Here is a 27,754-nt window from a genome sequence, read left to right on the forward strand (position 1 = left end):
TTGGTTTTTCCATTGTTCTTCACAGTACTGAGCTATAAATATATGTGTAAGTAGCAACATTAATCCTTTAGATAAATTGTGACTATTATTTTTTAGGTGTGCTTGGTTGATGGATTGGACAGTGAAATCCTGTCTGCAGTATGTGGCTGCAATGCTTTTACTTAAGGAATATTTCTTGGGAGTCAGTCAGTGATAATTTACCTTTCAAATTCTGTTTGGTTCTTGGTTCTTCAAACTTTGCTTAATTATTTTTGTTTTGGTTCCTTAGACCCAAATAAATCACTTCTAGACGTAATTTTGACTATAAATGTTGGTTACCAAAAAAAGGCCTTGTATATAAGGCCTCAAAGATGAATTCTCTTCATGTGTGAAAAATAATGCATAAACGTTTAGTATTGATAGAATGTTGATGACCAATTAAAAATCAAACTCAGTAGAACAGACACAGTATAATTTTGTGAAATCTGTACAATTTCCAAAGAGGCAAGTTAATCTCAGAGGCATCAATGTTTATTATTTTAGAGAATCCTTTAAAAGGCAGAGGTGGGTTTTAAAAGAGTTGACTGTGTCATCTGTAATATCATCTTAGCAGGTCACTTCATATTTTTAGTTTTCTTGTTTTATTTACATACTTCTAAATGATTACATCATACTTCAACATTGCAATAACATGGACATATAGTGAAGCATCCACCTTTTAAATTTTATTTTTTAAAATAAATACTTTCTTATTTTGCTTTGTAATATTATAGTGGGTATTTTTTTTAATGCCAATTAAATTAAAAATTATCTTTATTTGATTGTTAATGAAGAAATTAGTTCTCAGGCATTATTAGGGAAATGTGGGTTTGCACTTGTTTTTTATTCTAAACCCAGGAGAGAAAGACAGTCATTAAATCTTGAGTAAGGAATGCACCTAGGCTCAGTAGAAGAGAGTAGGGTTGTTGTGGTAGGGAGAAGAAGGATATCGAAGTTAGAGAATTAAACAGAACTTAAGCTCTATAAAGGTCTGCAGGTATTAAAAAAAACAAAACAAAACAGACTAGCAAGATGGTGACAATTACTTTACCAAGTGTCCTATAGTTTTGGTGTTCTAGTTACTTATACAGAAATTGTTCTCTTTTCCTCACAAAATTTCAGCTTAATTTGAAGAATATTTTCCATGGAAACCTAATTTTGACTTTGTGGTAAATAAATATCTGTGGAAACATAATTTCCTCAGGAGACTTTAACTTAGAGCCGTTTTCCTGGAAGACATGAATTTCTATAAATAGCATGAAAGCCATATCTGGAAATAAGACTAGTTTCTTTTCTGTTTTCCACTCTGTTCTCATTTAGTTTTGTGTGTGTGAAATAGAAGATAAAACTCTTTTACTACCTTTTAGTTTTATTTAAGATGCCATTTTCTAACAGCATTACACACTAGCAGTGACAATCAGCCAATAGGACCTAGTGAAATTTAAAGTAGAGTGGGAAAGAAGGAGTAATTAATAAAGGTACTAGCATGTAAAGATAAAAATGTTAATATTTGCAATTTTCTTTTTAACCCATTGCAAACTAGTTTGTGATTTCATCTGTTACTAAAAGGACTTTAAAATTAGCAATGGCTGTTTTTTCCCCTCCTTACCATGCCTGACTTTTTCCGTAATGCTGTTGACCACTTATTTTGAAACTTGCCGTGACTTCTATCATCGTATACTTACCACCTTGGTATTTCTTACCTTTCTATGTATGTGCCTCGTCCTTACACTGTTTCAGATCCTTCCTCGTTTTTCTCCCCCACCACCACTTCCCTGTCTACAAATGGTGATGCTTCTTACCAGTTTTCTCTTTCTTTATTGCCAAATGTGTTTGTCATATTGTTTCCTCAAACTTGATAAATCCAAGCTTGAGTTGTTACACTTCTTAACTACCCATTTCGGTTTAGTTTGGCCACAAGTCACAAGAGTAGCTATTTCGACATCATTGATTCTTCCTCTTCAAAATCCCCTCTAAACAAACTGTCACCTTGTATTTCTGGTATCCATACATTCCTCTAGAATTTCTGTAGGGTAATATTGAGTATTGTGATTTGTTTTAGATTTGGTTGATAGCGGTATTTAAATAAGCATTATCTCTGAAAATACTGTCTTGTGAAATATGGGGGGAAAGTGAGTGCCTTGGACGGGGGCCTGGTCTCACTGATTTTGTGTTTCTTGCACAGTTGCCCAGGACAAAGACTAAAGGAAGAACTAGCTTAGTTCTAATTTCTGTGAGAGTAAGTTTGAATGGCAGCCAATGATTTTTTATTTTTTTAAAAATTTTGACTCTTTTTGCCTCTCTAGTATTGCACTTGAGTTGTTTGTATTTGTTGCTATTTTAAGGGAATTCTAATTGTTCTTTTTTAAAAAGTTCATTAATGTATAGGTCCTTTTCCCCTGTCCTTTTTAGGTTTTGGCAGGAAGGATGTCGTAGAACACTTACTCCAGATGGGTGCTAATGTCCATGCTCGTGACGACGGAGGCCTCATTCCGCTTCACAATGCCTGCTCCTTTGGCCATGCTGAGGTTGTGGGTCTGTTGCTGTGCCAGGGAGCTGATCCAAATGCCAGGGATAACTGGAACTATACCCCTCTGCACGAAGCTGCTATTAAAGGGAAAATTGATGTATGTATTGGTAAGTATTGTTTGATGATATCTAAATTGGAAGTTCACCCTAAAGGTTATAATATTTTAAAGTTTCTCTAGTCACTCTTGTTTTTTTATTGCACTGGAAATAGTGTTCTCTCAGAATAAATATGGAAGAGTTTATAACTTCTGTACTTTTAGAAGCAATTCATTTCCATCAGAAGGGAGGTAGAGGATGGTAATCTAAAGTTGCTTCAGGACAAGATTCAAAACATTAATTCTCCAAATGCAAGTCAAATGCCAACCAGTGTGGAACTAAGTTTTGATGGATTACTATAGTCAAATTCAGTTCATTCACAATCTTTTTAAAAGACTGGAAATTTTCCATCCTAGCATCAGTGAGAGCTGTTATAAAGTACAAATTCTTATTGAATTGGATGGCATACTTTTAAGTCATCGAGTACTAAGGCAAATCTTTTTCTTTGTCATGGTAAAATTGAACACCAACCATTTTATTACTCTTGGAAAGCTTTGAGTGAGAAGTTTGAATACAGTAGTTCAAAGTTTAATATTTTCAATTTGTGCCATAGCCTAGAAAAAAAGCAATTTCAAACAAAATTAGACTTTTCAAGTAAATTTTAAGTGTGTAGATTTTATGAAAGGGTATTAGTCAGCATTTCTTTCTTATATGTTCTCTTTTGCATTTTTCCTAGGTTTTGCTTTATTGTATAAAATCTGTAATCTTGAAATCTAAAACATGTTGCTGGAGGGCAAGCATAGTTTCTCCAGAGTGTAGCATCTACTGCTTGATATTCCAGATGGTGGAAGTTTGTTTACACAATGGCAGGTTCATTGACATAATTATTATTTTTCTGGATGATACCATCTCATTTTAATCAGTTATCTTTATGATAAACTCAAATATATAGGTCATTTTTAAAGAAGTAGTGGTAGTGCCATTATTACGATTTTTCTCCCTCTTGTTTATTCTAGTTTCCAATGTATTTTTCAGATTTTCTGAAGTTGTAAGGTCAGACACATAACTTCTTTATTACATTCTATGTTATTATCCTCCACATCCATTGGAGTGACCCTTTAGAGACCCTATCCTTTCAGTTCTTTCAGATATTCTACTTTCAGTCACTTTTCTCATTTCCTTCTAAGTCTCTAACCCACACAGCCACATCCTGCACCAAATCAATATATAAAAACTACCTTGAAACTTATCCTCTCTATGACCACACAACCCCTTAGGTTACTTCCTTTTTCACCTGATAACTTACTGAATTTGATATGTTTTCTTACATAATCTTCTAGACTTTCAACTTTCCTACATTGTTCCCTTCTTGCTTTACCTTGTCAGCACATTGGATTTTTCTCAGTCATTAGTCATAGAGTTTTATACTGTTTTCACCTCCTTAAAATATTATCCTTTGTAGGCTTATTTTCTTATCTTTGCTTTTCTCAGTTTTTCATTCTTTCAGTACTTTGAATATCTTACTGAAACTATTACATTATTCCTCTCTTTCTCTTCCTCTCAACCCCTACCAAAAGTATATCATTTAAATCTTTCTTTCATCAGATTCTGTTGAGATAAAGTCCTAGATAAAGACTTGAATCCCCCCCCCAGCTCCCCAGGTGCCCAGTCCTCAGTAGGCTTTGGCACATAGTGCTTTGTTTCTGTTTTTCTTGTGTATTATAAAAGTTGAGAGAACGTGAAAGGCTCCTTTGAAACTATAATCAAAATTAAGTATACAGCTGCTATTAAAGTATATAACAGTTATTATGGGATACAAGATTGGCTGTAGACCCTTCTGTACACTTAATTAGCATGCAAGAATGTGGCAGGAGGATTATTCTCAGGTACATTCAAACTTCTAATAGCTTATATAGGAGACTTTTTGAATTTGACTATAATCAAGGAGTTCTGAAATGTTTCTCTGAGGCAAATTTTCACTTTGCAATGACCAGAGGGAAGAATTGGAAGCTAAAAGAATTCTTCCTTCTAGTTTAAATCTGATGATTTTGAGAGATTTATATACCAAATTAACTTTTAAAAGGTTTTTCCCTAGATGGTGAAATGCTGGTCTGATTATCTTAAGAATATCTCTTTATATATGTGGGAGTAGACAGGCAATTTATACGTTTTATAAAGGAATGCTGAGCCAACCAACCAGTAGCTGACGGGAGGCTGTTAGGCAGATTGCTGCAGAGCACACGCTCTGGTCTTACATCCTGACCCACCAGTTAGCAGCTGTGTGACTCCAGGGGCCACCTAACCTCCAGGCTTCGTTATCTGTGAAAGGGGAATACTATCCCACTTCACAGGGCTTTTGGGAGGATTAGTGTAGTAATACATGTAAAATACTTAAAGAGTACCAGGTACCTAGTAAACATTCAGTAAATATTGATTGTTGTTATTAATTACTATTGCTGTTAATATCTCAGCAATATCTGACTGCTATGTGATATAAACTTCCTGGTGTTTTCTGTTTGTCCTTTATTGTTGTTTCTTAAAAATGCCAACATAAAAGTCTAGCCCTTGTGTTTCTTTCATAGATGCTATTTAGTTACCATCAAAAAGAACAAAATATAGTTTGGATTATTAAAAAATACAACGCAAAACAGACTTATGTTTTTAAAATTAAGCTGACTACCTAAGGCAGAGGTCGTGGATTTCACTAATGTTGATATGATTTTCATATTGTATATAACAAATCTAATTTATTTAAAAAGTTAACATAGTTTCTGCTTTAGAACTTACCCTCATTTCTCCCTACTTCCTTCCTGCCCCAAATATAAAGTCTACAAAAAATTAAATGATGCTTTCTTCTCTGAATATATGTCAGAAATGGGATAGTATTCGCCTTTCACAGATAATGAAGCTTGGTGGCCCCTGGTGTCATACAGCTGCTAACTGATGGGGTCAGGATGTATGTCAGATGTTTTTGGAGACTGATGGTTTGAAGTTGTATGTACCCCAGAAAAATATGTTCTTAAATTTAATCAATTCTTTTTTTTTTTTAAGATTTATTTATTTCTCTCCCCTTCTTCCCCCCCTCTTCCCCTCCCCCCCCCCCCGCCCCAGTTTTCTCTTCTCTGTCTATTTGCTGCATTTACTTTGTCTGCTTCTGTTGTTGTCAGCAGCACGGGAATCTGTGTTTCTTTTGGTTGTGTCATCTTGTTGTGTCATTTCTCCGTGTGTTTGGCACCATTCCTGGGCAGGCTGCACTTTCTTTCGCGCTGGGTGGCTCTCCTTACAGCGTGCACTCCTTGCGCATGGGGCTCCCCTACGTGGGGGACACCCCTGTGTGGCAGGGCACTCCTTCGTGCATCAGCACTGCGCGTGGGCCAGCTGCACACGGGTCAAGGAGGCCCGGGGTTTGAACTGCGGACCTCCCATGTGGTAGATGGACGCCCTATCCACTGGGCCAAGAGTGTTTCCCTTAATCAATTCTTATAGGTGTGGACCCATTATAAGTAGGATCTTTTTGTGAGTAGGATCTTAAGATGCAACCCACCTCATTCAGGGTGGCTTTTAATCTGAAAGAGAAAGCCAAGGAAGCAAGAAGCTGAAAGCAGGGAAACTAGGAAGAGAAGGGAGAGACCAGCAGTTGTGGCCATATATCTTGCCACGAGACAGAGGAGTCAAGGATCACCAGCAGCTGGTCTTTAGGAAGAAACAGTGCCTTGATGATGCCTAGATTTGGACATTTTCACGGCTTCAAAGCTGTAAGCTTGTAAACTAATAAATTCCCGTAGTTAACTCCAAGGCATTTTATGGTATCTGCTTTGAGCAGCTTTAACACTATCCAAATGTTAGTGCTTTGAAATTCCATTTTAAAGCAAATTGTAGGTACAGCTTTAATAGTGTCAGCAGATATAACATCTGGGAGTTAGAGTAGACATTTGTAATTTTTTTCTTGTTTTCTTTTTTGTTTTTGACTGGCTAGTCACCAACTCCTTTTCTATTTTTATAGATTTAAAACTGTAAATAGCCATTATGAAAAGGAATACAGAAGCTGGTGGGGTCAAACCTTCCTTATTTCTACCCCTTGGCAGTCAGGGATGGATGGCCTAGGCTTGGTCAATCAGATGCTCTTTTCTGTAATGCTGAGTTTGGAGGACAAAGACTTAGAGATAGGAAGGAATCATTCCTAGCAACAGTTTTTTGCTGCAGTGTTGGCAGTGCCCTGGGCAGAGTGTTCCTACTAAAAGACAGCTTCTGCTTGCCCAACAGCTTTTTTGGTATTTGTTTTCTAAGCCTAGTCCTCTATCCTCCTGTCAGTTCAGTTTACTTAAGATAGCCAGATTTAGTTTCTGTGTCAAGTGAATGTAGCTGATTCAGAGATCTTGAGAAGGTAGCTAAGTGGAAGTTCTAAAATGGGGTTTCTAAACTAATAAAGAAATCTCTTAAATCTAAATAATTGCCATTGGCCTCACATGACTTACATGTATCCTACACTCTCATCTCTCCTTATACCCTGTGATTCTCACAGAGGGATGGAGGGAAAGCCTGTTCCCTTTGGAAGTTTCTTCCAGATCCCACAGCGCAGGGAAGAGCAGTTTGCTGACTTCTGCAGCAGATCCTTTAAATGATAATAGAGGTACATGGTCCTCAACACTTGGGAAATTTTTACTGTTTGGAATGCCCCAAAGTCTGGACCTGAAGCTCAGTAAGCAAAATGAAAAATTGCATCCCATCTCCATCAAAGAGGAGAAGATTGATTAGGACAATCAGAATACATACCCAGAATTGCTAAAGTTGCCACATGAATGCCTGAGTTTGAAAAAAAAAAGTTCCCCAAGAAAATCGAAGTGTAGTATGGAAGAGACTTCTGGAGGCTGGACAAAAAAAGCTAATTTCTTTTCAACGTGAAAAATTCAATAGATGAATTAAAGAATCAACCCAGGGATGTGGTTGTGGCTCAACTGGTAGAGCATCCGCCTACCATATGGAAGGTCCAGGGTTCTATATGCAGGGCCTCCTGACCCATGTGGTGAGCTGGCCCACGTGCAGTGCTGCTGCATGCAAGCAGTGCCATGCCATGCAGGGGTGTCCCCTGAGTAGGGGAGCCCCAGGTACAAGGAGTGTGCCCCACAAGTAGAGCCACCCTGCGTAAAAAAAGCGCAGCCTGCCCTGGAGTGACACTGCATACACGGAGAGCTGACATAGCAAGATGACGCAACAAAAAAAAGTGACACAGTTTCCTGGTCCTGCATGACACGAATGCAAGCAGACACAGAAGAACACACAACGAATGGACACAAAGAGCAGGCAGTGGGGAGGAAGGGAAGAGGAATAAATAAAATAAATCTTTAAAAAAAGATAGAGCCCATTAGTAACCTGGAAGATCACATGGGAAAAATATTTCCAAATACTGCAAAAGTGTTAAGACATGGAAATCTTGAAGAGAAACATAAAATAATCAAGGATAGTCAACATTATTTTAAAATCTTAGATAGGGTGGAAGTTTCAAACGGGGCGTGGGGTGGGAGTGGGAAGACTGATATAAGAGATTGGTAATAATTAAACAAATGATGGGAAAAAAATTCCTAAGTAGAGAAAAACCCAATCTTGAAATTGAAAAGTCTCACAGAGTTTCACACTTAATTCATAAGGAAGGCCATGCCAAAGTAGGTAGGTAGTAGAGTTTCCCAAGTAGGAAGAAAAAGTTGCCTAAAAAAGGAGAAAAAAAATCAAGTAAAGGACTTTTCACCTACAACATGGAAAGCCTGGAGACAGTGGAAAAAAAGACTCTTGGAAGAAAAGAATTAAGCTGCAGTTCACTCAAGAAAGAGCAGTTTTTTAGCTTTTTGGAAGTTAAGAAAGGCTGAATAGAACAGGTGACATTATATTAGAGAAACGATGCTCCTGCCGCTTCCTTTGTCTTTTTGTATATTTTCAAATAATTGTTGACTTCATTTGTTTTATAGACAGACTCCAAGGAAATGATGTGTATTTTACTTGGGAGCCAGAAGTTCGACTTGCTGCATAAAATCTAACAATTAGGCATTTTTAAAAACAGCTTAGTTTTCTTGGTTCAATGGTGTCATGCCAAAGTGATTGGAGTCAAAGAGACCTGGGTCCTTGAGCAAGTTACGTACCTCTTTCAAGTATTAAGATGGGGGTAATAACTGTACTTCATACAGTTGTTAAGAGGATTAAATGAGATAATGCAAGTAAAGCACCTTAATATGATATCTATATAATGTATGCTCAAAAATAAACTTATTGTTATGAAAATAGCATGATTAGAAAAAATTTTTGTATTTTTACATGATATTGATTCAGATACTTTTATATTTACTGGAAATGCAAGGAAAAATAAAGAACTGATTATATTTTTCTAAAAAGCCTTTGAGCAAATTGGCACATTAGGAGAGGTTAAGCCAATTGTGTACAGATAGTATCATTTAATACTATAATTATGACAAAATTGGCTAAACTTTTTTAAAAAAGCAATTTGCAGTAGTTCTCATTTTCCCCCTCCCAATTGAAATCTTTCAATCAATTATTTAATATGTAAAAAGATTTCTGCCTTTTTTTTCATTATTTACCATTTGGAGATTCCCTTTTATAAAATTTCTTTTTATCTCCTCTTTTTCCTCTTTCTTTCCCGTAGAAAGGTAAAGAGCATGCCATAGCTTGAGATCATTCAACTAGATAAAACAGTTTCATTCAGACAAATGTAATGTATCAACCCAGATAAGATCTTGGTTCAGGAATAAAAGTTAAAATAGTATTATAGGATACAGGGTATATGATGTATGTATATAAATTCATACACACACATGTTGTGTTTGATTGTGTGTGTGAAATTAGGTGATAAATAACCCAAATTAATGGATTATTAAATTGTGGGCTGATGAAAATGCACCAAGGAGTTAGCAGTATGGGGTTATGAGCAGTAGGGAAGACTTCGTTCTTGCTGTGAAAGTGAACGAGATCCACTGTGGTCTCTTGTGAAGAGCAATGAAATAGGAGTCAGGGACCTGGAGTCTACTCTTGGACCTCTCCCATTAGCAAGCATTTTGATTTGGGACAGATTATTCTTCTTGACTTAGTTGCTTCGCTTATCAAGAGGAAATAGTGGAACTGTTCTATTTTTACCTTCTTAAAGTTTTATGGAGATAATATGAGATGTTAGAAGGCTGTATAAATATAATATGCTTTATTTATGCTTTTAAAACTTTTTGTGTGTATAAGAATTGACATGCTATATATGGTAGGCAAAATAACGGTTCTTCAAAGATTTCCATGTCTTAATTTCCAGAACCAGGGATTATGTTACTTTACAGGGCAAAGGGGAATTATGGTACAGATGTTTGTAAGAGAGTTAATTAGTTGACCTTGAGATAGGGAGATTATATAGGACTTTCCAGGTAATCCCACAGTAATCACAGGGTCCTTAAGAGTGGAAGAGAGAGGCAAAGAGAAAGAGTGATGGTGAGGTAAAATTTAATCTACCAGTGCTGCCTCTGAATTTGGAGGAAAGGGACCATGAGCCAAGGAATGTGGGTTGCCTTTAAAAGCTGGGAAAGGCAAAGAAATGGATTCTTCCCTAGACCTGACAGTAAGGGTTGCATCCCTGCTGACACTTTGTTTAGCTCACTGAGACTCTCTCAGACTTCTGACCTTGAGAATTTACAATAAATTTGTGGTGGTGGTCTAAGTTATTGCATTTGTGGTAGTTAGTTACAGCAGCAATAGAAAATTAATATACTATAGAATATCTTACTTCAGTTTTTCAAAAATTATTTAACATCTTCTGGAAAGAGTGGTAGAATGTTTCTTGATAAAATTAAAATTGCTTTCTTAGTAATGCCTCAAGTTTGAACCATGTAGGATGACTTGCAATTTTTGTTGGTAAATAGAGAATATTAATTGTTTGTATTCTTAATATTATAATAAAGAAGATAAATTAACAATTGTGTAGTGGATGTGTGATGTAGTGGATATTGATTTCTCTGAAGTGTTTGAAGATTTGGGTTAAGTTATATGACTGACACAAACTTTAAAACAAGGAATTTTATTTTAAATTAGGTATGAAGAGTCCTTGTCCTTATACAGTTTAGACTGAACATTTCATTTATAATTTTTGTTGTCATCAGGTATTACATAATAAAACTTTGAAAACATATAGCCTGAAAAGTTGTTTCTCATACTTAAAAGTGGAAATTTTATTATCTTTAATGTGACGCATGAATAAACATTGAGTTACAACTGAAGACTAGGGCCCCAAGATCTCATTCTTGTGTGCCTCTAAATCGTTATTACCTTGGGCAATTTGTAATATCTGTGCTTCTGATAAATATATTTTGGAAATGAGTAAAGTTGCTATTGTAAAGGATTCCTTATATAAAGTGTTTTGAGAACATTCAAACCCAAATGAGTTGTTTGGTGTGTAGTTTATCTAGTGAACATGAAAACAAAGGAAATGTGATGTTGAAGTCCCACAGCCTCATTTCAGATTAGGAGAGGAAGCTTAATAGGATGAGAGGAAATAGGTTAATGGGGGAGGGAAAAAGATGATTATGTTCAGTACATCATTGATATTATTGTACAGGGAATTAAATGCACAGCAAACTTATTGGTATGAGGATTTGTCTTGCTAGTGTTTGTTGACAACTTTATTTACTTTCTATAGTTTATTTTAGCTTGAGAAAAGAAACTTGGTAGGGGAATTCCTTGGTAAGAATAAAGCCTATAACCCTTAAAAGTTAAACTTGGAGGGAAATGCTTAGTTGCTAAATGGCTGATCAAATAGCCAACCTGGCTCTATCCCTCTGAGTTTACCTTCCCCTTTGAATTGTATTTCATTTATTGGGTCCTGAGTGACATTACAAATTGGAGTTTTGTTTCAGAAAACCCATTTCTACCTTAAAAATAATAAAATTTGTCACATAACTAAATAAAATCATAAGTATATGCTTTTAGAAACATTAGAATATAAAACTAAACTCTTAATGTAAAATTGTATTAAATGATTCCTTTTGGGTCAATTTTTTTTTCAGTATGGATAGAAATGAATGAGACCATTTAATTTATGCATGCAGTGAAATTTGTGATTGATAAATTGTTATGGTGAATCTCCCTTTGACAAATATAGGTGTTTGTTATTGTTTCAAGAACTTTTGAGTTCAAAATTAATTTTATTGTTCTAGGTTATTTTCATTGATGGTTTGAATTCTCTTCTTAAAATGATCGCTTTTTTTTTCCCTACTGAAAACTTCTACTGATGTCTTACTTTACCTAGAATTTCAAAGGAACATGTCTTTGCTGATGCTGTGTGCTTTGGAGGCATGTGGATTCGTTTCATCCACTCTGTGCATTCAGAAGGATTTGTAACTCATAAATCAGCCCATTGCACCTTTTCTTCATCTCTGTTGATTTCAGTAGAGTTAGTCACCATTAGTAGTCTGTGATTAATAAGATTGTGTGGGTCATAGCGTAAGGACACAAACGTTTCTAATGTGTGGCTAGCAGGTGAGATAAAGCTTTTAGCTCCTTAAATTATTATGAGCAGACTTAAAAAATACGTTTAACACCTGTGGGGTTTTTTGGCTTATACGGTTTACTAAGTACCCAAAGGCTAAGTAATATAAAATATTCACAAAGTTGCAGAATATTTACTAAATTAAATAGGGTACATTTTTCTCACTGTCTTATTAATATTCTAGGTCTGCTATAACAGATACCACAAGTTAGTTGGCTTAAAGGAATTTATTTTCTCAGCATTATGAGGCTGAAGTCCTAAATGAAGGTATTGGCAGGTCCTGCTTTCTCTAAAGAGTGTTGCATTCTGGTGGTGGCTTGCCAGCAGTCCACAGCTTCAGTCTCTGCCTCTCTCACGTGGCCATCTGTCTCCTGTCTCCTCCTGCTCGGCTTTCTGCATCCCTGTCTAGATTTCTTCTCCTTACAAAGGACTCTAGTTGTATTGGATTAAGGCCCTCCATGGTTCACTGTGGACTCATTTGAGTAGATAGTAATCATAGAAGATGATCGAGTGACTCCACACCCACAGGACAGGGGATTAGGACTTGAACATGCCTTGTGGGGGATGATTCAATTCCCAAGACTCATCTGTTTCTCATACTATTGACTCTATGAATCTTTGCTGCTTAAGAAATGAGGAGCTTTAAGAAATCTTACTGTTGTGTTGTCTTTGCTAGATTGTTGTGTTTGCCAGGAAATCAGATCTTAAAAAATAACATCGCTTATTTTTGATTCTCTAAAACTTTATATAATCGGTTCCATTTTTTATGTATTTTTATTTTTTTATTTTGAAATAATTATAGATTCACTGAAAGTTGCCAGAATAATACATAAAGAACCCATATATCCTTCACCCAGATTTCCCCAGTAGTTACATCTTAATTAAGTATAGTACAGTATCAGGACCAGGAAACCAGTATTGATACGATGGGGTGTATAGTTCTGTGCCGTTTTATACAAGTGTAGATTCATGTATCCACCTCCCCATTCAAGATTCAGAAATGTTATATCATCAAGAAGATCCCCCTGATGCTAACCTCTTAATAATCATACCCAGTGGCCTGCCTAACTCCTTCCCCTAATCCTTAAAACCTGGCAACTACTAATCCTTTCTCTGTCTGTATAATTTTGTCATTTTGAGAATGCTGTTTAAATGGAATCATGCAGTATGTGAGTGACCTTTTGAGAATGCCTTTTTTTCACTCAGGGCAATGCCCTTGACATAGATCTGAGTTGTTGCTTTTTTTTCCCCCCTTTAATTGCTGGGTAGTATTCCATGGTATTCATGTGCCACAGTTTGTTTAGCCATTCACCTATTGAAGAACATCTTAGTTGTTTCCAGTTTTGGGATATTATAGATAAAGATGCAATAAATATTCATGTATATTATATGGTTTTGTTTTGTATGGATATAAGTTTTGATTTCTCTAGGATGAATGCCCTGGAGTGTGATTGCTGGGTCATATGGTGAGTGTTCAGTTTTTTTAAAGAAACTGATAATGTTGGCAAATAAATTAGGTTCATGTTGTAGAGCAATTTGATATCAGCCTGGATATTTGCTTTCGTGTCTTTAATAAACCACTAAAGATTTTGGAATTAATCTAAATGGTGATGATTGAGCCTCTCATCATTCTCCTAAATCTGCTATGCCCTTAAAAAACTTCAAAATTCCACTTTTACTTGGAGTACATTTTATTGTTTTCTTCTCTTGTCTATTTCTATTGTTATTATATTAGAGAAGTTGTAGGTTTATAGAAAGATCATTCAGAAAATAGAGTTTCCCCATTTTTTTTTTTTTAAAACATTTTGCATTAGTGTGGTATCTTTGTTACATTTCTTCATTTTTCCAGAGCACATCCCTTGGGTAAATCTTGGGTAAATGTCAATGCTGTGTTCTCTGTACTTTGACCTTCAACATTGAACATTTTTTGAGCACCTGCAGTGCACTAGTCACTAAAGTAGATATCGACCTTTGTTCTTTATTAAATTATTAACTACTTGCATTACTTAATTCTAAAATAACAAACACATGTAGTGCTTAGTGTCGCAGACATGGTGCTAGGTGTTTTACCAGTAGTAAACCACTATGAGGCCTAGTGATCCCGTGGGATATTAGCATCATTTTATATGTTAAGAAACTGAGGTATCCTTGTAAATTATGTGTGATCTATTCACACAGTTACATATGCATATCTCAATAAACTGAAGTTTTCTTGAGATATATATGTCTTTTAAAAGTCACTAGTTCCATGCACAGTGTCTTGTGTGTCATAGTTGGTATTCAGTAGTGTATTCTGAGTGAATGAGTAAGGTGGGTATGAACTATGTGGAAAGAGTGGGCATGAGCAACTGTGACGTGACCTCTGTGCCCTATAGTTCCCTGTGTAGTTTCTATTTTCTTTGGAAAAATCATCAAATCAGAAGACTTTGACTTTGACTGCTGAGTGTTTTTCTGTTAGGATAGCATGCTGGATATTTTGTTTCCATAAAGGATTATGTAGCAAGCATTTTCTATCTCTTTCCCCCCTTTTTTTCCCCATACACTTACTCATTTACTAATTACTTGTTGTCCCTACTTTGTAACAGGTACTGTGCTAGGCATTAGATTTACACAATGGTGAATAAAAACAGGATTGGAACTGAAAAGAATATAGAATAATTTTAAACATACTTGTTCACATCCTTCATAGAATTTTTTTTCTGCCCCAGGTTTAGATTCCAATATAAGTTAGGGAAAAATAGTAAGATAGCTAAAATTTCTTGTTCATAGGTAGGATATTAAAATAGACTTGCGGGCACTTTAAATTTATTTAGAAATATTGCTTTGTAAGGAGAGAAGACGGTACTTCTGTTGGGACATAGTGAAAATCAAGTCTGTGTCATTGGAAAAATTTTTAGTATCCTGGCAACAGCTATGAGATAGATCTGTGTAGCTTTTTAAATATCCTTTTATGGTATGTCGTTACTCTAATGAGCATATTAAATCATTTTTAGGTTTATCTTTTTTTCTAGATAAGGACTTGATAGAGTTTATTTATTAGCCCAGGCCTTGATCTAATACAGTCGACCTACCAGTAAACCCTTTTAGGCCTTACTGTTCTATGACATTGGATTTTTTTTTTCCTTATGAGAAGCACCTCTTTCCTATTAGTTGGGTTTATGGATGGTATTAATATGGGAAGGCAAAGTACAATTCAATTTAAATGTGGAAAAGTAGTGAAAATTCCAGAGAATATATGTTTCTAGTTGGCTTTTTGTTTGCTTTATTATTTTTTTTAATAGTCTATCTCTGCCCTATATATTGCAGCCTTTTAAAAGGTTATTTAATGGATGGTAATTTCTGTCATTTTCCTCTCAGACTATGAATTGCTTTTGTTAGGGAGACTGATAGAAGGATTTGCATGTGGCTAGAATTTTTGTGGTTAGTTAGGGTTGATTCTGCAAAGACTGTTAACCTTTTTTGTTTTTGTTTTTGGTAAATAGACTCACCCCATAAAGCCTGAAATAAATGAGCCCTCTGAAAGAACAAAACAATTAAATGCCATTAGTTATGAGCTATAGAATGCCTTCATGTTTCTGTTTTGTCTCTGAATTTTAATACAGTTAATTTAACTCTCCTTTGTTATATTGGTTTTCCTTACCTTTCTTTAAGTGTGTGTGTAATACATGATGTATTTCTTCTTCTCACCCACATATCCCATTGAACTTTGCTTATAAGTTAAAGATTATTAAGAATGTCAAGAGGTGACAGCAGAGCATTAAGCCAAGCATTGGGACCCCTTCTGAGAAAAGAGCCTGTGGAACTGTGCAGTTTGTATGCCCATGAAACCAACTCTGATCAGATTACACCTGTTTAAAATGAGCCAGAGAATTCCCATTATACTAAGTGATAACCAAAGTCCTTGTCACAGCTTTACTTGGGATCTGGCTCCTGCCTCTATCATTGACTTCATCCTTATCATGCTTTCCCTTTTTCGCTACACTCCAGTTGTACTGGCTGCCTTTTTGTCTCTTGAGTATGCCAGGCTTGTACCTTCATTACAGTCTTTGTTCTTCTTCTTTTTGCCTGGGAAACTCTTTGCCCAGATTTTACTCATAATGTTAAGTCAGTTACACTGAGAGTCCTGCCCTGACAGTGCTGTTGTAATTTCTTACTTTGCCCTGCTTGTCTGGTTACTGGTACTACCTTTTACCCTGTTTTATTTTACTTCGCAGTAAAATTTTACTTTACTTATTAGGTGAAATTACGTATTTGTTCAACCATACATTTATTTACTTGTTTGTTATTTATCTGCATACTCTTCCCACTCTGTGCCTGAATATGAAGATGGTAAAATCTTGTTAGTCTTGTTCTACACTGTATCCCTATTTCCTAGAATAGGGTATGGCACAGAAACCATACAGTTCACCCACTTAAAATGTACAGTTCATTGGGTTTTAGTGCATTCACAGATATGTGCAACTAACTACCACCACAGTCAATTTCAGTCACCTCAGATAAAAGCCCTGTACTCTTTAGCTGTCATTTCCCTCCCTACCTCACAATCACTCCCAGCCCTAAGCAATCACTAGTCTATTTTTTGTCTCTTTTAGATTTGCCTTTTCTAGACATTTCATATCTGTGGTATCATATGACCTGATATGTGTTTGGATTCTTTCACTTGGTATACTCTTTTCAAGGTTCATCCATGTTGTAACATGTATTGGTACTTCATCCTTTTTATGGCCAGGTAATATTCCGCTATACTATCTTTTAAAAAATCTCTTCATCAGTTGATAGATAATTGGGTTGTTTTGGCTATTAAGTCTAATAATATAAACACTCATGTACAAGTTTCTGTGTGGACAAAGGTTTTTATTTCTCTTGGCTATATACCTAGGCATGGAAATTCTGGGTCTTGTGGAGACTCTATGTTAAATATTTTGAGGAACTGTCAAACTGTTTTCCAAAGTGGCTGTGCCATCTTATTTCCCACCAGCAATGCATGAGGGTTCTTATTTCTCCATATACATTTGGTTATTATCTACTTTTTTATTCTAGCCATCCTAATGTGAAGTTGTATCTCTTTGTGGTTTTGATTTGTGTTTACCTGATGACTAATAATTTTGAGCATCTTTTTCATGTGCTTATTCACGATTTGTGCCTTCGGTTTGGTGAAATGCTTATTTGTTTGTCCAGTTTTAATGGAGTTGTCTCTTTATTATTGAGTTGTTAAGAATTCTTTATAGATAGTTCCTTATGAGACCTATGGTTTGCACATATTTTCTCCCACTTTGTGGATTGTTTTCACTTTCTTGGTAGATTTCTTTGAAGCACAAAAGCTTTTAATTTTGAAAAGTCCAATTTACTTATTTTGTCTTTCATTGCTTATGCTTTTGTGTTACACCTAAAAAACCATCACCAAATCCATGAAGATTTAAACTTATGTTTTCTTCTAGGAGTTTTATAGTTTTAGGTCTTCCGTTAGGTCTTTGATCCATTTTGAGTTCATTTTTTCATATGTTGTGATGTAAGGGTCCAACTTTGTTCTTTTCATTATGGCTGCGTACGTGCCCCAGCAATATTTTAAAAAAACTCTTTCTCTGAAGTTGAGACTATAGACACCAGCCAAGAATTCTGTCTTAGTAAAACTGTCCTTCAGAAATTGGGATGAGTTCAAAGTCTTCACAGACAAACAAAAAGTGATAGAACATGTTACCGATGACCAGAATTACAAGAGATTCTAAAGGGAGTGTGGCAGCCTGAAAAGAAAAACAAGGGCAAGAAATTTGGAGAAGAGTATAAAAATGGAGATTATTAAGAAGGGTAAATTAAAGATAAAATGACCAACAGTAATAAGCTATGACAACAGAAAGCCAAAGGACAAAATGAAGTAATGCCTTTAGAGTAATAACATTGAATGTTAATGGCTTGAACTTCCTAATCAAAAGATATAGACTGATAGAATGGATTAAAAAAAAATGAGTCATCTATTTGCTGTTCATAAGAGACTCATCTTGGATGTAAGGACACAACCAGGTTAAAAGTGAAAGGTTGGAAAAAGATATTCCATGTGAATAGTAATCAGAAAAGAGCTGGAGTAGTGATACTAATATCAGACAAAATAGATTTTTAAATGTGAAACTGTTATAAGGGATTAAGAAGGTCATTATGTATTACTAAAAGGAGCAATACATCTAGAATAATAACTAATATAATAAATAGATGACACTACATTAATAGTTGGAGATTTCAATACACCACTCATATGAGTATTGGAGAAAATATCTGGATAGAGGGTAAATAAACAGAGAGATTGAATAATATGATAAGTTAACTAGAAATAACAGACATCTGTAGAGGATTGCATCTCAAAACAGGATATACATTCTTGCCAAGGACTCATGGATTCTTCTCCATAATAGAACATATGTTGGGTCACAAGACAAAAATCAATGAATTTAAAAAGATTTGAATATAGAAAATACTCTCTCTGATCATAATGGAATGAAGCTGCAAATCAATAATGGATAGAAAAAGGGAAAATTAAAAATTACATGGAGATTAAACAACATACTCTTAAATAATCAGTGGATCAGAGAAGAAATTGCGAGAGAATTTAGCAACTATCTTGAGACGAAAATGAGAGGGACATGCAAAGTCAGTGCTGAGAGGGAAATTTACAGCCTTAATGCTTACATTAAAAAAGAAGGAACAGCTACAATTGAAGATCTAACTGCACACCTGGAGGAACTAGGAAAAGAAGAGCAAACTAATCCTAAACCAAGCCAAAGGAAAGAAATAGTAAAGAGCAGAGCAGAAATAAATGAGGTTGAGAACAACAGCAATAACAAGAAAAACATAGAATCAACAAAACCAAAGGTTGGTTCTTTTAGATCGACAAAAGTAACAAACCCTTAGCTAGACTGACAAAAAAAGAAGATGCAAATAAATAAAATCAGAAATGAGAGGGCAGACATTACCACAGATCCCATAGATATGAGAGAGATCATGAGCAACAGTATGCCAAAAAACTAGACGATGTAGCTGAGATGGACACATTCCTAGAAACACACCAACCACCACACTGACCCTAGGAGAAATAGAAGACCTCAGCAAACAAATCACAAGTGAAGAGATTGAAACAGTCATCAAAAACCTCCCAAAGATGAAAAGCCCAGGACCAAATGGCATCAACACATGAATTCTATCAACTATTGAAAGATGATCTAATATCAGTCTCACTCAAGCTTCTCCAAAAATTGAACAGGAAAGAATGCTACCAAACTCATTCTATGAAGCCAACATCACCCTAATACCAAAACCAGATAAAGTTAATACGAAAAAATTACAGACCAATATCTCCAATGAATATAGATGCAAAAATCCTCAACAAAATACTTGCAAACCAATTCCAAAAGCAAATTGAAAGGATTATACATCACGTCAAGTGGGTTTTATCTATGGTATGCAAGCGTGGTTTGACACAAGAAAATCAATTAATGTAATAAGCCATTTGATAAATTGAAGAAAAATCACATGATCCTCTTGATTGATGCAGAACAGGCATTCGACAAAATGCTGCACCCTTTCTTGATAAAAACACTTCAAAAGATAGGCATAGAAGGAAGCTTTCTCAATATGGTAAAGTATATATTTGAAAAACATACAACTAGCATTGTACTCAATGGTAAAAGACTGAAAGCTTTCCTGCTGAGATCAGGAACAAGACAAGAATGCTCATTGTCACCACTGTTGTTTAATATTATACTAGAAGCTCTAGCTAGAGCAGTTAGGCTAGATAAAGAAATAAAAGGCACACAAATAGGAAAAGAAGAAGTAAAATTTGGCACTATTTGCTAATCATATAATCCTATATCTAGAAAATCCTGAGAAATCCACAACAAAGCTATTAGAATCAACAAACAAGTTCTGCAAAGTGGGTTAATACAAGATTAAAACACAAAAATTAATATTGTTCCTTTACACTACTGATGTGCAACCTGAAGAGGAAATGAGAAAAAAATCATTTAAAAATAGCAATGAAAAGAATCAAATATGTAGAAATAAACTTAACCAAGGTTATAAAGGGCCTGTATTCAGAAAACCAGAAAACATTGCTAAAAGAAACAGAAGACTTAAATAAATGGAAGGATATTCTGTGTTCATGGATTAGAAGACTGAATATTGTTAAGATGTCATTTCTATCCAAACTGATTTACAGATTCAACACAATCCCAATAAAAATCCCAACAGCCTTTTTTGCAGAAATGGAAAAGCCAATTATCAGATTTATTTGGAAGGGTAAGTGGGGCCTGAATAGCCAAAAATGTCTTAAAAAGAATGAAGTTAGAGGTCTCTCACTTCCTGACTTTAAAGTATATTACTTAGCTACAGTGGTAAAAACACCATGGTTTTGGCAAAAAGACAGATGGATTAACTAATGGAACCAAATTGAGAACTCAGAAATAGACCCTCACATTTATAGTCAGGTGATCTTTGACAAGTCTGTCAAGTCCTCCCAGCTGGGCCCAAACAGTCTGTTCCACAAATGTGGATGGGAGAACTGAACATCCATATCCAAAAGAAAGAAAGAGGACCCCTATCCCATACCTTATACAAAAATTAACACAAAATGCATCAAGGACCTAAATATAAACCATAAAACTCCTAGAAGAAAATGTAGGAAAACGTCTTCAAGATCTTGAGGTAGGTGGTAGTTTCTCAAACTTTACACCCAAAGCATGAGTAACAAAAGAAAGAACAGATATATGGGACCTGCTTATAATTAAACACGTTTGTACCTCAGTGGACTTTGTCAAAAGGGTTAAGAGGCAGCTGACTCAATGGGAGAAAATATTTTGCAGTTACATATCCGATAAGGGTTTAATATCCATGATATATAAAGAGATTAAACAACTCAACAATAAAAAGACAAACTACCTGATTTAAAAATGGGCAAAAGACTTGAAAAGACAGTTGTCCAAGGAAGAAATACGAATGGAGAAGAAACACATGAAAAAAATGTTCAATATCATTAGCAATTAGGGAAGTGCAAATCAAAACTAACAGTTCACACCTATTAGACTGACCACAATTAAAAAGTTGAAAAATTTAAACGTTGGGGAGAATGTGGAGAGATAGGAATGCTTATTCACTGCTGGCCATACAAACGTGGATGACTGTTTGGCAGTTCCTAAGGAAGTAGAATATAGACTTGCCATGTGACCCAACAATACTATTACTAGGTATATACCCAGAAGAACTGAGAGCAGAGACACGAACAGACATCTGCCCACTGATGTTCATAGCGGCGTTATTCACTATTGCAAAAAGTTAGAAATAGTCCAGGTGTTCATCAATTGATGAATAAATTGTGGTGTATACTCACAATGGATTATGTAGTGGTAAGAAGAAATGAAGCCATGACGCATATAACAACATGAATGAACCTGGAGGACATTATGTTAAGTGAAGCAAACGACACAAAAGGAAAGTACTATATGATTGTGCTATTATGAACCAAATGTATTATGTAAATTCATGGAGTTAATAATTGGAATATAGGTCAATAGAAAATAGAATGAGGGTAGAGAATGGAAAGCTGGGGGTTAATCTGTGCAAAATTGGTGAAAAAGGTTGTAAATGTTTGGAAATGAATAGAAATGTTGAAATCACAGCGCATTGTTTCCAAAGCTATTATATGGGTATGACAGTGGTTGAAAGGGTAAGTCTGTCATGTATAGTACTAGAAGGAAAGCTTTAAAATGTAGCATGGAGCTGTATAACATAGTCAAGCCTCATGCAAAATATGAATATGGGTGATATTGGATATATAAGACTTTACAAAACAAATACAAATACTAGAGAGAAGGAAACAGAATAGCAGCTATGTGCAACAGGGGAAGCATAGAGAGATTGAGAGGTGATGAGTGAGTTTTGTTTGTTGTTTTTTTGTTATTATTGGAATAATGAAAATGCTCTAAGAATGATTGAAGTGATAAATGCACAACCATGTGATAATACTGAAGACTGTTGATTGTATACTTTGGATAGATTTTTGCTTTATTAGTGTGTATCAGTATAATTGATTTGTTTAAAAAATTAGTGTTTTATCTGCTTTGGAATAATATAAGATTTATTTTAGTTATTCCTAGTTTAAAAACAATAGTGAACTAAGATTATAATTTTATTTACATTATAGCGTTGCAGGGAAGCAGTTTTTGAAGTGCTTTATGACACCTTGTTTTGGATACATTTTTAAAAACTAAAATGATAAGGCCAGCTATTGCTTCAAGAAAAATTGAATGTATTTTGTGTCCCCTTTTTAAGATTTAAGAATAAAAATCAGGTGGACCTTTTATGACTAGGTTATAATTGAAATATACCTGATAATTTCTGAAACAACATTGTGTGCTCTTACTATTTGGAAGTATATTTGCAGAATTTTGGAAGAGATTGTGTTTATTAGTGATGTTACCTGAAATCCCTCATAAAGGAGGGTTCATTTCATTAATACATAATACTTTAAAAGTTCTTTGGTTTGTGTTTTCCCATAATGTATTCTATTAGCATTATGACCATTCTGTGCTAGTTCAGGAACAAAAGATACATAGTTATTTTTTGAGCTATTTCTTCCTGTCCTTAACTTTAGTAGAATTCTTATAGCTTTCCATATACTCATAATATTAAGGGAGAGGAGATTTGAGCAGTCTGGTACACCCTACACTTCAGTTCTCTTTAGTCTCTAGAGCAGGAGTTCTTTACCAGGAGTCTGTGAGCTTGAACTGAAGTTCAAAAAAACATTATTCTTGTGGGGATGAGTTGGTGTGATTTATTTATTAAATAATACATAATATAGTATGAACTTAGTAAGGGGTTCGTGGTTTTCACCTGACTGGCAAAGGGGTCCATGGAACATAAAAGGTTAGAAACTCCTGCTCTAGAAGTAGGTAATCATCCACTGAGTATACTTACTTTCTAATGCATCCTTAGTACAGGGTGACAATTTCTAGCTGAATCAAGCTAGCGTGAACGTAAGCATGTTCCAAATAGACGAGTACCTTGTGATAGGCTCCCATAACATTCTGCTTAGATCTTCCTTGTCCTTCTTTCCTTACAGATTGTTGTTTCCTTATGATAGGGAATCAACATTCATCTTCTTCACTCTTGTATTATTGTTGCCTGTCACTGATATCTAAATATATACCCAAGAATTGGGTACAGGGAGACAAATTCACCAGAAGTTGGCTTGGTTCTGTCTGACCGTATTGCATATAGCTGTGTGATATGGATAGGGAAGCTGAGAAATTTTCTACTTCTTGTTGAGGTGATATTAATATTTTAAGGTTCTTTTAAAGTTATGTGAATTTGCAGTATGTTAGATATACTTGTATTCATATGCAAATATGAAACACAGTTTATAGTCAGATTTTCCCTGTCACTGCTATTCTTCATTAGGATAGATTGTCGAATCTGTATTGAAGTTTGGTAATAATGGCTTTTCTATAAAAAATGGGCAGTCAGACAGTTTTTGTTGTTACATGTAGATTAAACTCATGGTTGACCCTATCAAGAGCTGAGGGGTTGAAGGAGGGAGAGAGAAGGAAGAAGTAGGTAATGCTGGTAAATTTACTAAAAATTTCTGTGCATAGATGATTCATAATATGGTATTTTCCTTTAAGGCATCTCAAAGTACTTAGTAAAATAATTTCACTAATATTTATATCCTATGCATGAGGCAGATGGTTCAGATTATATACCATTTTTACCAGTGAAAAGGGGAGAAAGTTGATGCATTGCCACAGTATGTAGACCTGATATAAAGTTGTTAAAATGGAAGTGTTTTCTTGATTGAGAACTGAAATTCTCTCTGCTTAGTGAAATTTAAGAAATACATTTTAAACAAAATTTTAATTCTATTTTTTGCCAAATTATTTTTTATTCTTAGTTTTTTAAACCATTTATAATATTTAGCTACTTTCCACTTTTATAAGTGGAAAGTATTCCTTACTTAACTTTACAAAAGAAATAATTTAAAATAATCTGTCTACTAAAACTTAACCCAGTTTATGTAATTCACTTCTAAAGACATACCCTCCTCTTAATAGTCTTGTATCTCTGCTTTAAATCTCTATCTAGAAAGATATATTTATTTTCATTTTAGCTCTGATTTAGTTTAAATTGCTGATCACTTCCAGGAGGTTACCTGTCCTTTGATGAAATTTAAGTCCTGTAACTTGGAGCCACGTGGGGTTAGGGGTGAGGGAGGAAGGTGCAGTGGAGTCACTGTTGGACTGCCTCTGTGTAGTCTTGCCTTCTCTTATTTCCTTTTAAATATAGTATATTGAAATTGAGCACTTTTCTGAAGTAGTAGATGTTCCTTAAAGAAAAATTAGAAATTATTCCTAATCACAATTGTTACACCTTGTTTTCTGTCCTTTTACACTTACATTGTCCAATATTGTAGCCATTAAATTAAAATTAATTAAAATAGATAAATGAGCAATTCAGTTCTTCAGTTGCACTGGCCACATTTCAAGTGCTCAGTAGCTGTATCTAGCTATTGATTATTGTATTGGAGAGTGCAGATACAGACATTTCCATCACTGAAGAAAGTTCTGTTGGATAGTGCTCACCCAGTGTGCCTGGGAACATAGTCCTTTGTGCATAAAATGAAGTTATTCCATGCATACTGTTTCTCTTTTTTTCACTTTATAGGTTGAGCATCTTTCATTTTCAGTGAATATTTTTACCTAATCTCACTTTAAAGGCTGTCAAGAATTACATTATATAGAAATAATGTTTTTTAAAAAAACATTCACCTATTTTAGACCATTTCTGACTTTTCACCACTGTTTTATAAACAGTACTATAGTGAATAGCATTTTAGTTAAATGTGTAAACTTTACTAACTTTACTTTAAACTCTTGGAAACCCACAGCTAAAGAACTAAAGAGGTTTTAGCTGCTGGGAAACTACTAGGACTCTTGATTTAGTTTGTCACATTATCTATTTATGTGCCATTCCATAAATGAGTGAGGTGAGGAAAATAACACCATCCCTTTCGTCCATTTTGCAGAAATTAGTTGAAAGTTCAGCAAAGCCTTGAGAATTTGATTCTCTTGTTTTTGTTTCATTATTGTTTGTTCTTTTTTTCTGCCAGAATACCTCAGCCTCCTGCATTTTAAACGTAAGTTTTTCATATAAAAACTGAATTGAGATTTTTCTTTTTCATTTGGTACCATGCTTTTATCCAAATGATAGGGGGAAAAACTACATGGTACCAGGAAATAGCAAATATAACAGTATTTTACAGCACAGCATCGTAAGAGAAAAAAAAACAAAACTGAAATAAGCAGTGCTCTCTAGAGTGGACAGGTAAGTACACCATACACTGTATACTGCTCAACAGTATAATTATGAAACATAATTAAACAGCTGAATTTGGCTTGAAACAGTCAAATAAGAACTGTAACAGTCATTCTAAAACAAAAATGAAAAACTGAGGGAAATTTTAAAACTTTCCAAAGCTGTGTCAAATAGCAGAACTTGAGACTGCACTAGTAATCATGGTACATGTTTGATAAATTTAATTTAGTAATTATCCTAATAATTTGACCTGAATTGAGATTTTTAAGCAAGTCTAAATGTAACATTTTCATAAAAACAAAAGTTGTCAGAATTCCAGACTTGTATCCTTAAAAACCAGGAAACAGAGCTGAGAATAATAGTGTATTTTCTTCTCTGAAATAATTTTTGCTAACACTGTTATCTTGATGACTTGCCCACTTATGTTCAAACTGCTTTCAGGAAGGTTAAGAGTGTTTTTACTTTTACCTGTTAAATTTGGGACTACTTTAGTAGCCAGTTTGGATAATCGTAAATATAAACATTGAGCTTTACACTTGTTCATTGTATTTTATTTAAATTCCTAGGAAAAACGTGTATATGAATGTCTGCATTTTCCTAAGTCCCCAAGAAATATGTCAAAGATACCTAAATCTGGTGATTTAGTTCTTAGAAGGATAGGAAAATAATAGGAATGATACAGTTTATTTAGAAACTAAAAAATAGAAGCAGATTCATAATATTATGGTAGAGATTCAATCCTATGTTCCTGTGGGAAATGTTTTTAAATGTATAGCTTTAAACTTTGTAACCAATAGCACTAAAACTGATTTTAATTGGTCTTAAATTTTTGCATAAATGAGAAGTTTATCTGGAATGCTATACTTGAGGCCCTGGGAGAGAAAAGGTGGGATTAACAATCTGGGAAGGAATCAGAAAGGTAGGTTGAGAAATTTGTCTAGGATTTGCCCTTTTTTTCTCTCACAGACAGATTGGGAAACACCTTTTTGCATATGGTCATTATCCCTTAGATCTGTAAAAATTCTGTGGTACTGTTATTAACTTATGTGGTCACATTGAAGATACCTACTTTAATCCTTATAGATATTTCATTTAACTGAGCCTACTCAAGTTTTAGAAAAGTAGAAAGAAGCATAAAACACTAATTGACTTGGTATAAATGAATTCATGCCTGTAACATTTGCCTTACTATCTTTCCAATGGATTTTTTTTCACATTTTCTTGTGTACATGGTTCTGTTTCTGAAAGGCAAATGAATGGTCTTGATTGGTCAAGGACAGGTGTTTAGTGAGTTCCTGTTATGTACCAAGAGTGAAGCCAGCTTTATGTATATGTGTCTCATTTAATTATAACGGCAGTTCTCTGAGGTATAGGTAGTATTTTATGGAGGAGGAAATTGAGACTGACAGAACTAAATTAACTTGCCCAAGGTAAGACAGTTACTAAGTACAGAGCCAGTCTTTTAAACCCCAGGCTTTCTGACTCCTGGGATTTCTTTCAGGCATTGCTCTCTGGGGTTTCAAAGGGGAAGGAAATAGCCAATATTATATTCATTCTTACAGTTATTTCATTGCCTGCCTTATCTTGTAATAAATTCTGGTTTGTGTAAGCACCAGATGTTAATTGGTTAATTGTTAATGCTGATTTAACAAATGTATTGTGGCCAGGCTTAACTCTGTTCATTGGAAGAAGGAAATAATTGATCTCGGATATAAAAATCTATAAAAACATACAGAATAATCTATAAATTTAAATGGACCTTTTGAAAAATTCTTAATTTTCTGTATTTATAGGAGAATGTGGGGGGCAATAGGAGCAAAATTTAACTAGGAGATTCTTTTATTACTGTGAAATTTAATGCCAAAGTTTGACCGTAAAGGTTGAAGGATATACATTGATAATTTGACTCACAAATAGAAGGCCTTTCTTATGTAAATAGAGTAAAATTTATTCACTTGGGTTTATTTTTTTGAGTGGGTAAATTTTAAAATGAAAAATTTTGAGGAAAGTCTTACATAAACATGCTTGTTGTCTGCTGCACACTGTTGTCAGTGCTTTTCCACTATTTATTTATTTAATCCTTCTACTACCCTTTAAGGCAGGCACTATGATATATCTCCTGTTTTAGAGATGAGGAAGGGAAAGCACAGAGAGTTGAAGTAGTTTGCCAAGGTCTCAGAAGTAGGAGGTATTAGAATGGGGATTTTGACCCATGCGGTCTGGCTCCAGAATCCGGGCTCTTCACCACAGCTTGTTTCCAACCTTAACTATGGTGTGTCACATTAAGAGGTGAAGGCA

The 27,754-nt window shown here is 34.9% G+C and overlaps 1 protein-coding gene across 1 annotated transcript in view; it reads left to right on the top strand.

The window, feature by feature from the left end:
* The window catches only part of TNKS (tankyrase), a 244,142-nt gene that overhangs the window by 41,668 nt on the left and 174,720 nt on the right, over positions 1-27,754 (top strand). Inside the window, exon 2 of the mRNA XM_058290097.2 lies at positions 2,431-2,655. Coding sequence (XP_058146080.1) covers positions 2,431-2,655 — 225 coding nt within the window. The remainder of the gene's footprint in view (positions 1-2,430; positions 2,656-27,754) is intronic.

The sequence above is a fragment of the Dasypus novemcinctus genome, chromosome 29 (genome assembly GCF_030445035.2).
Source record: "Dasypus novemcinctus isolate mDasNov1 chromosome 29, mDasNov1.1.hap2, whole genome shotgun sequence".
Classification (NCBI taxonomy): domain Eukaryota; kingdom Metazoa; phylum Chordata; class Mammalia; order Cingulata; family Dasypodidae; genus Dasypus; species Dasypus novemcinctus.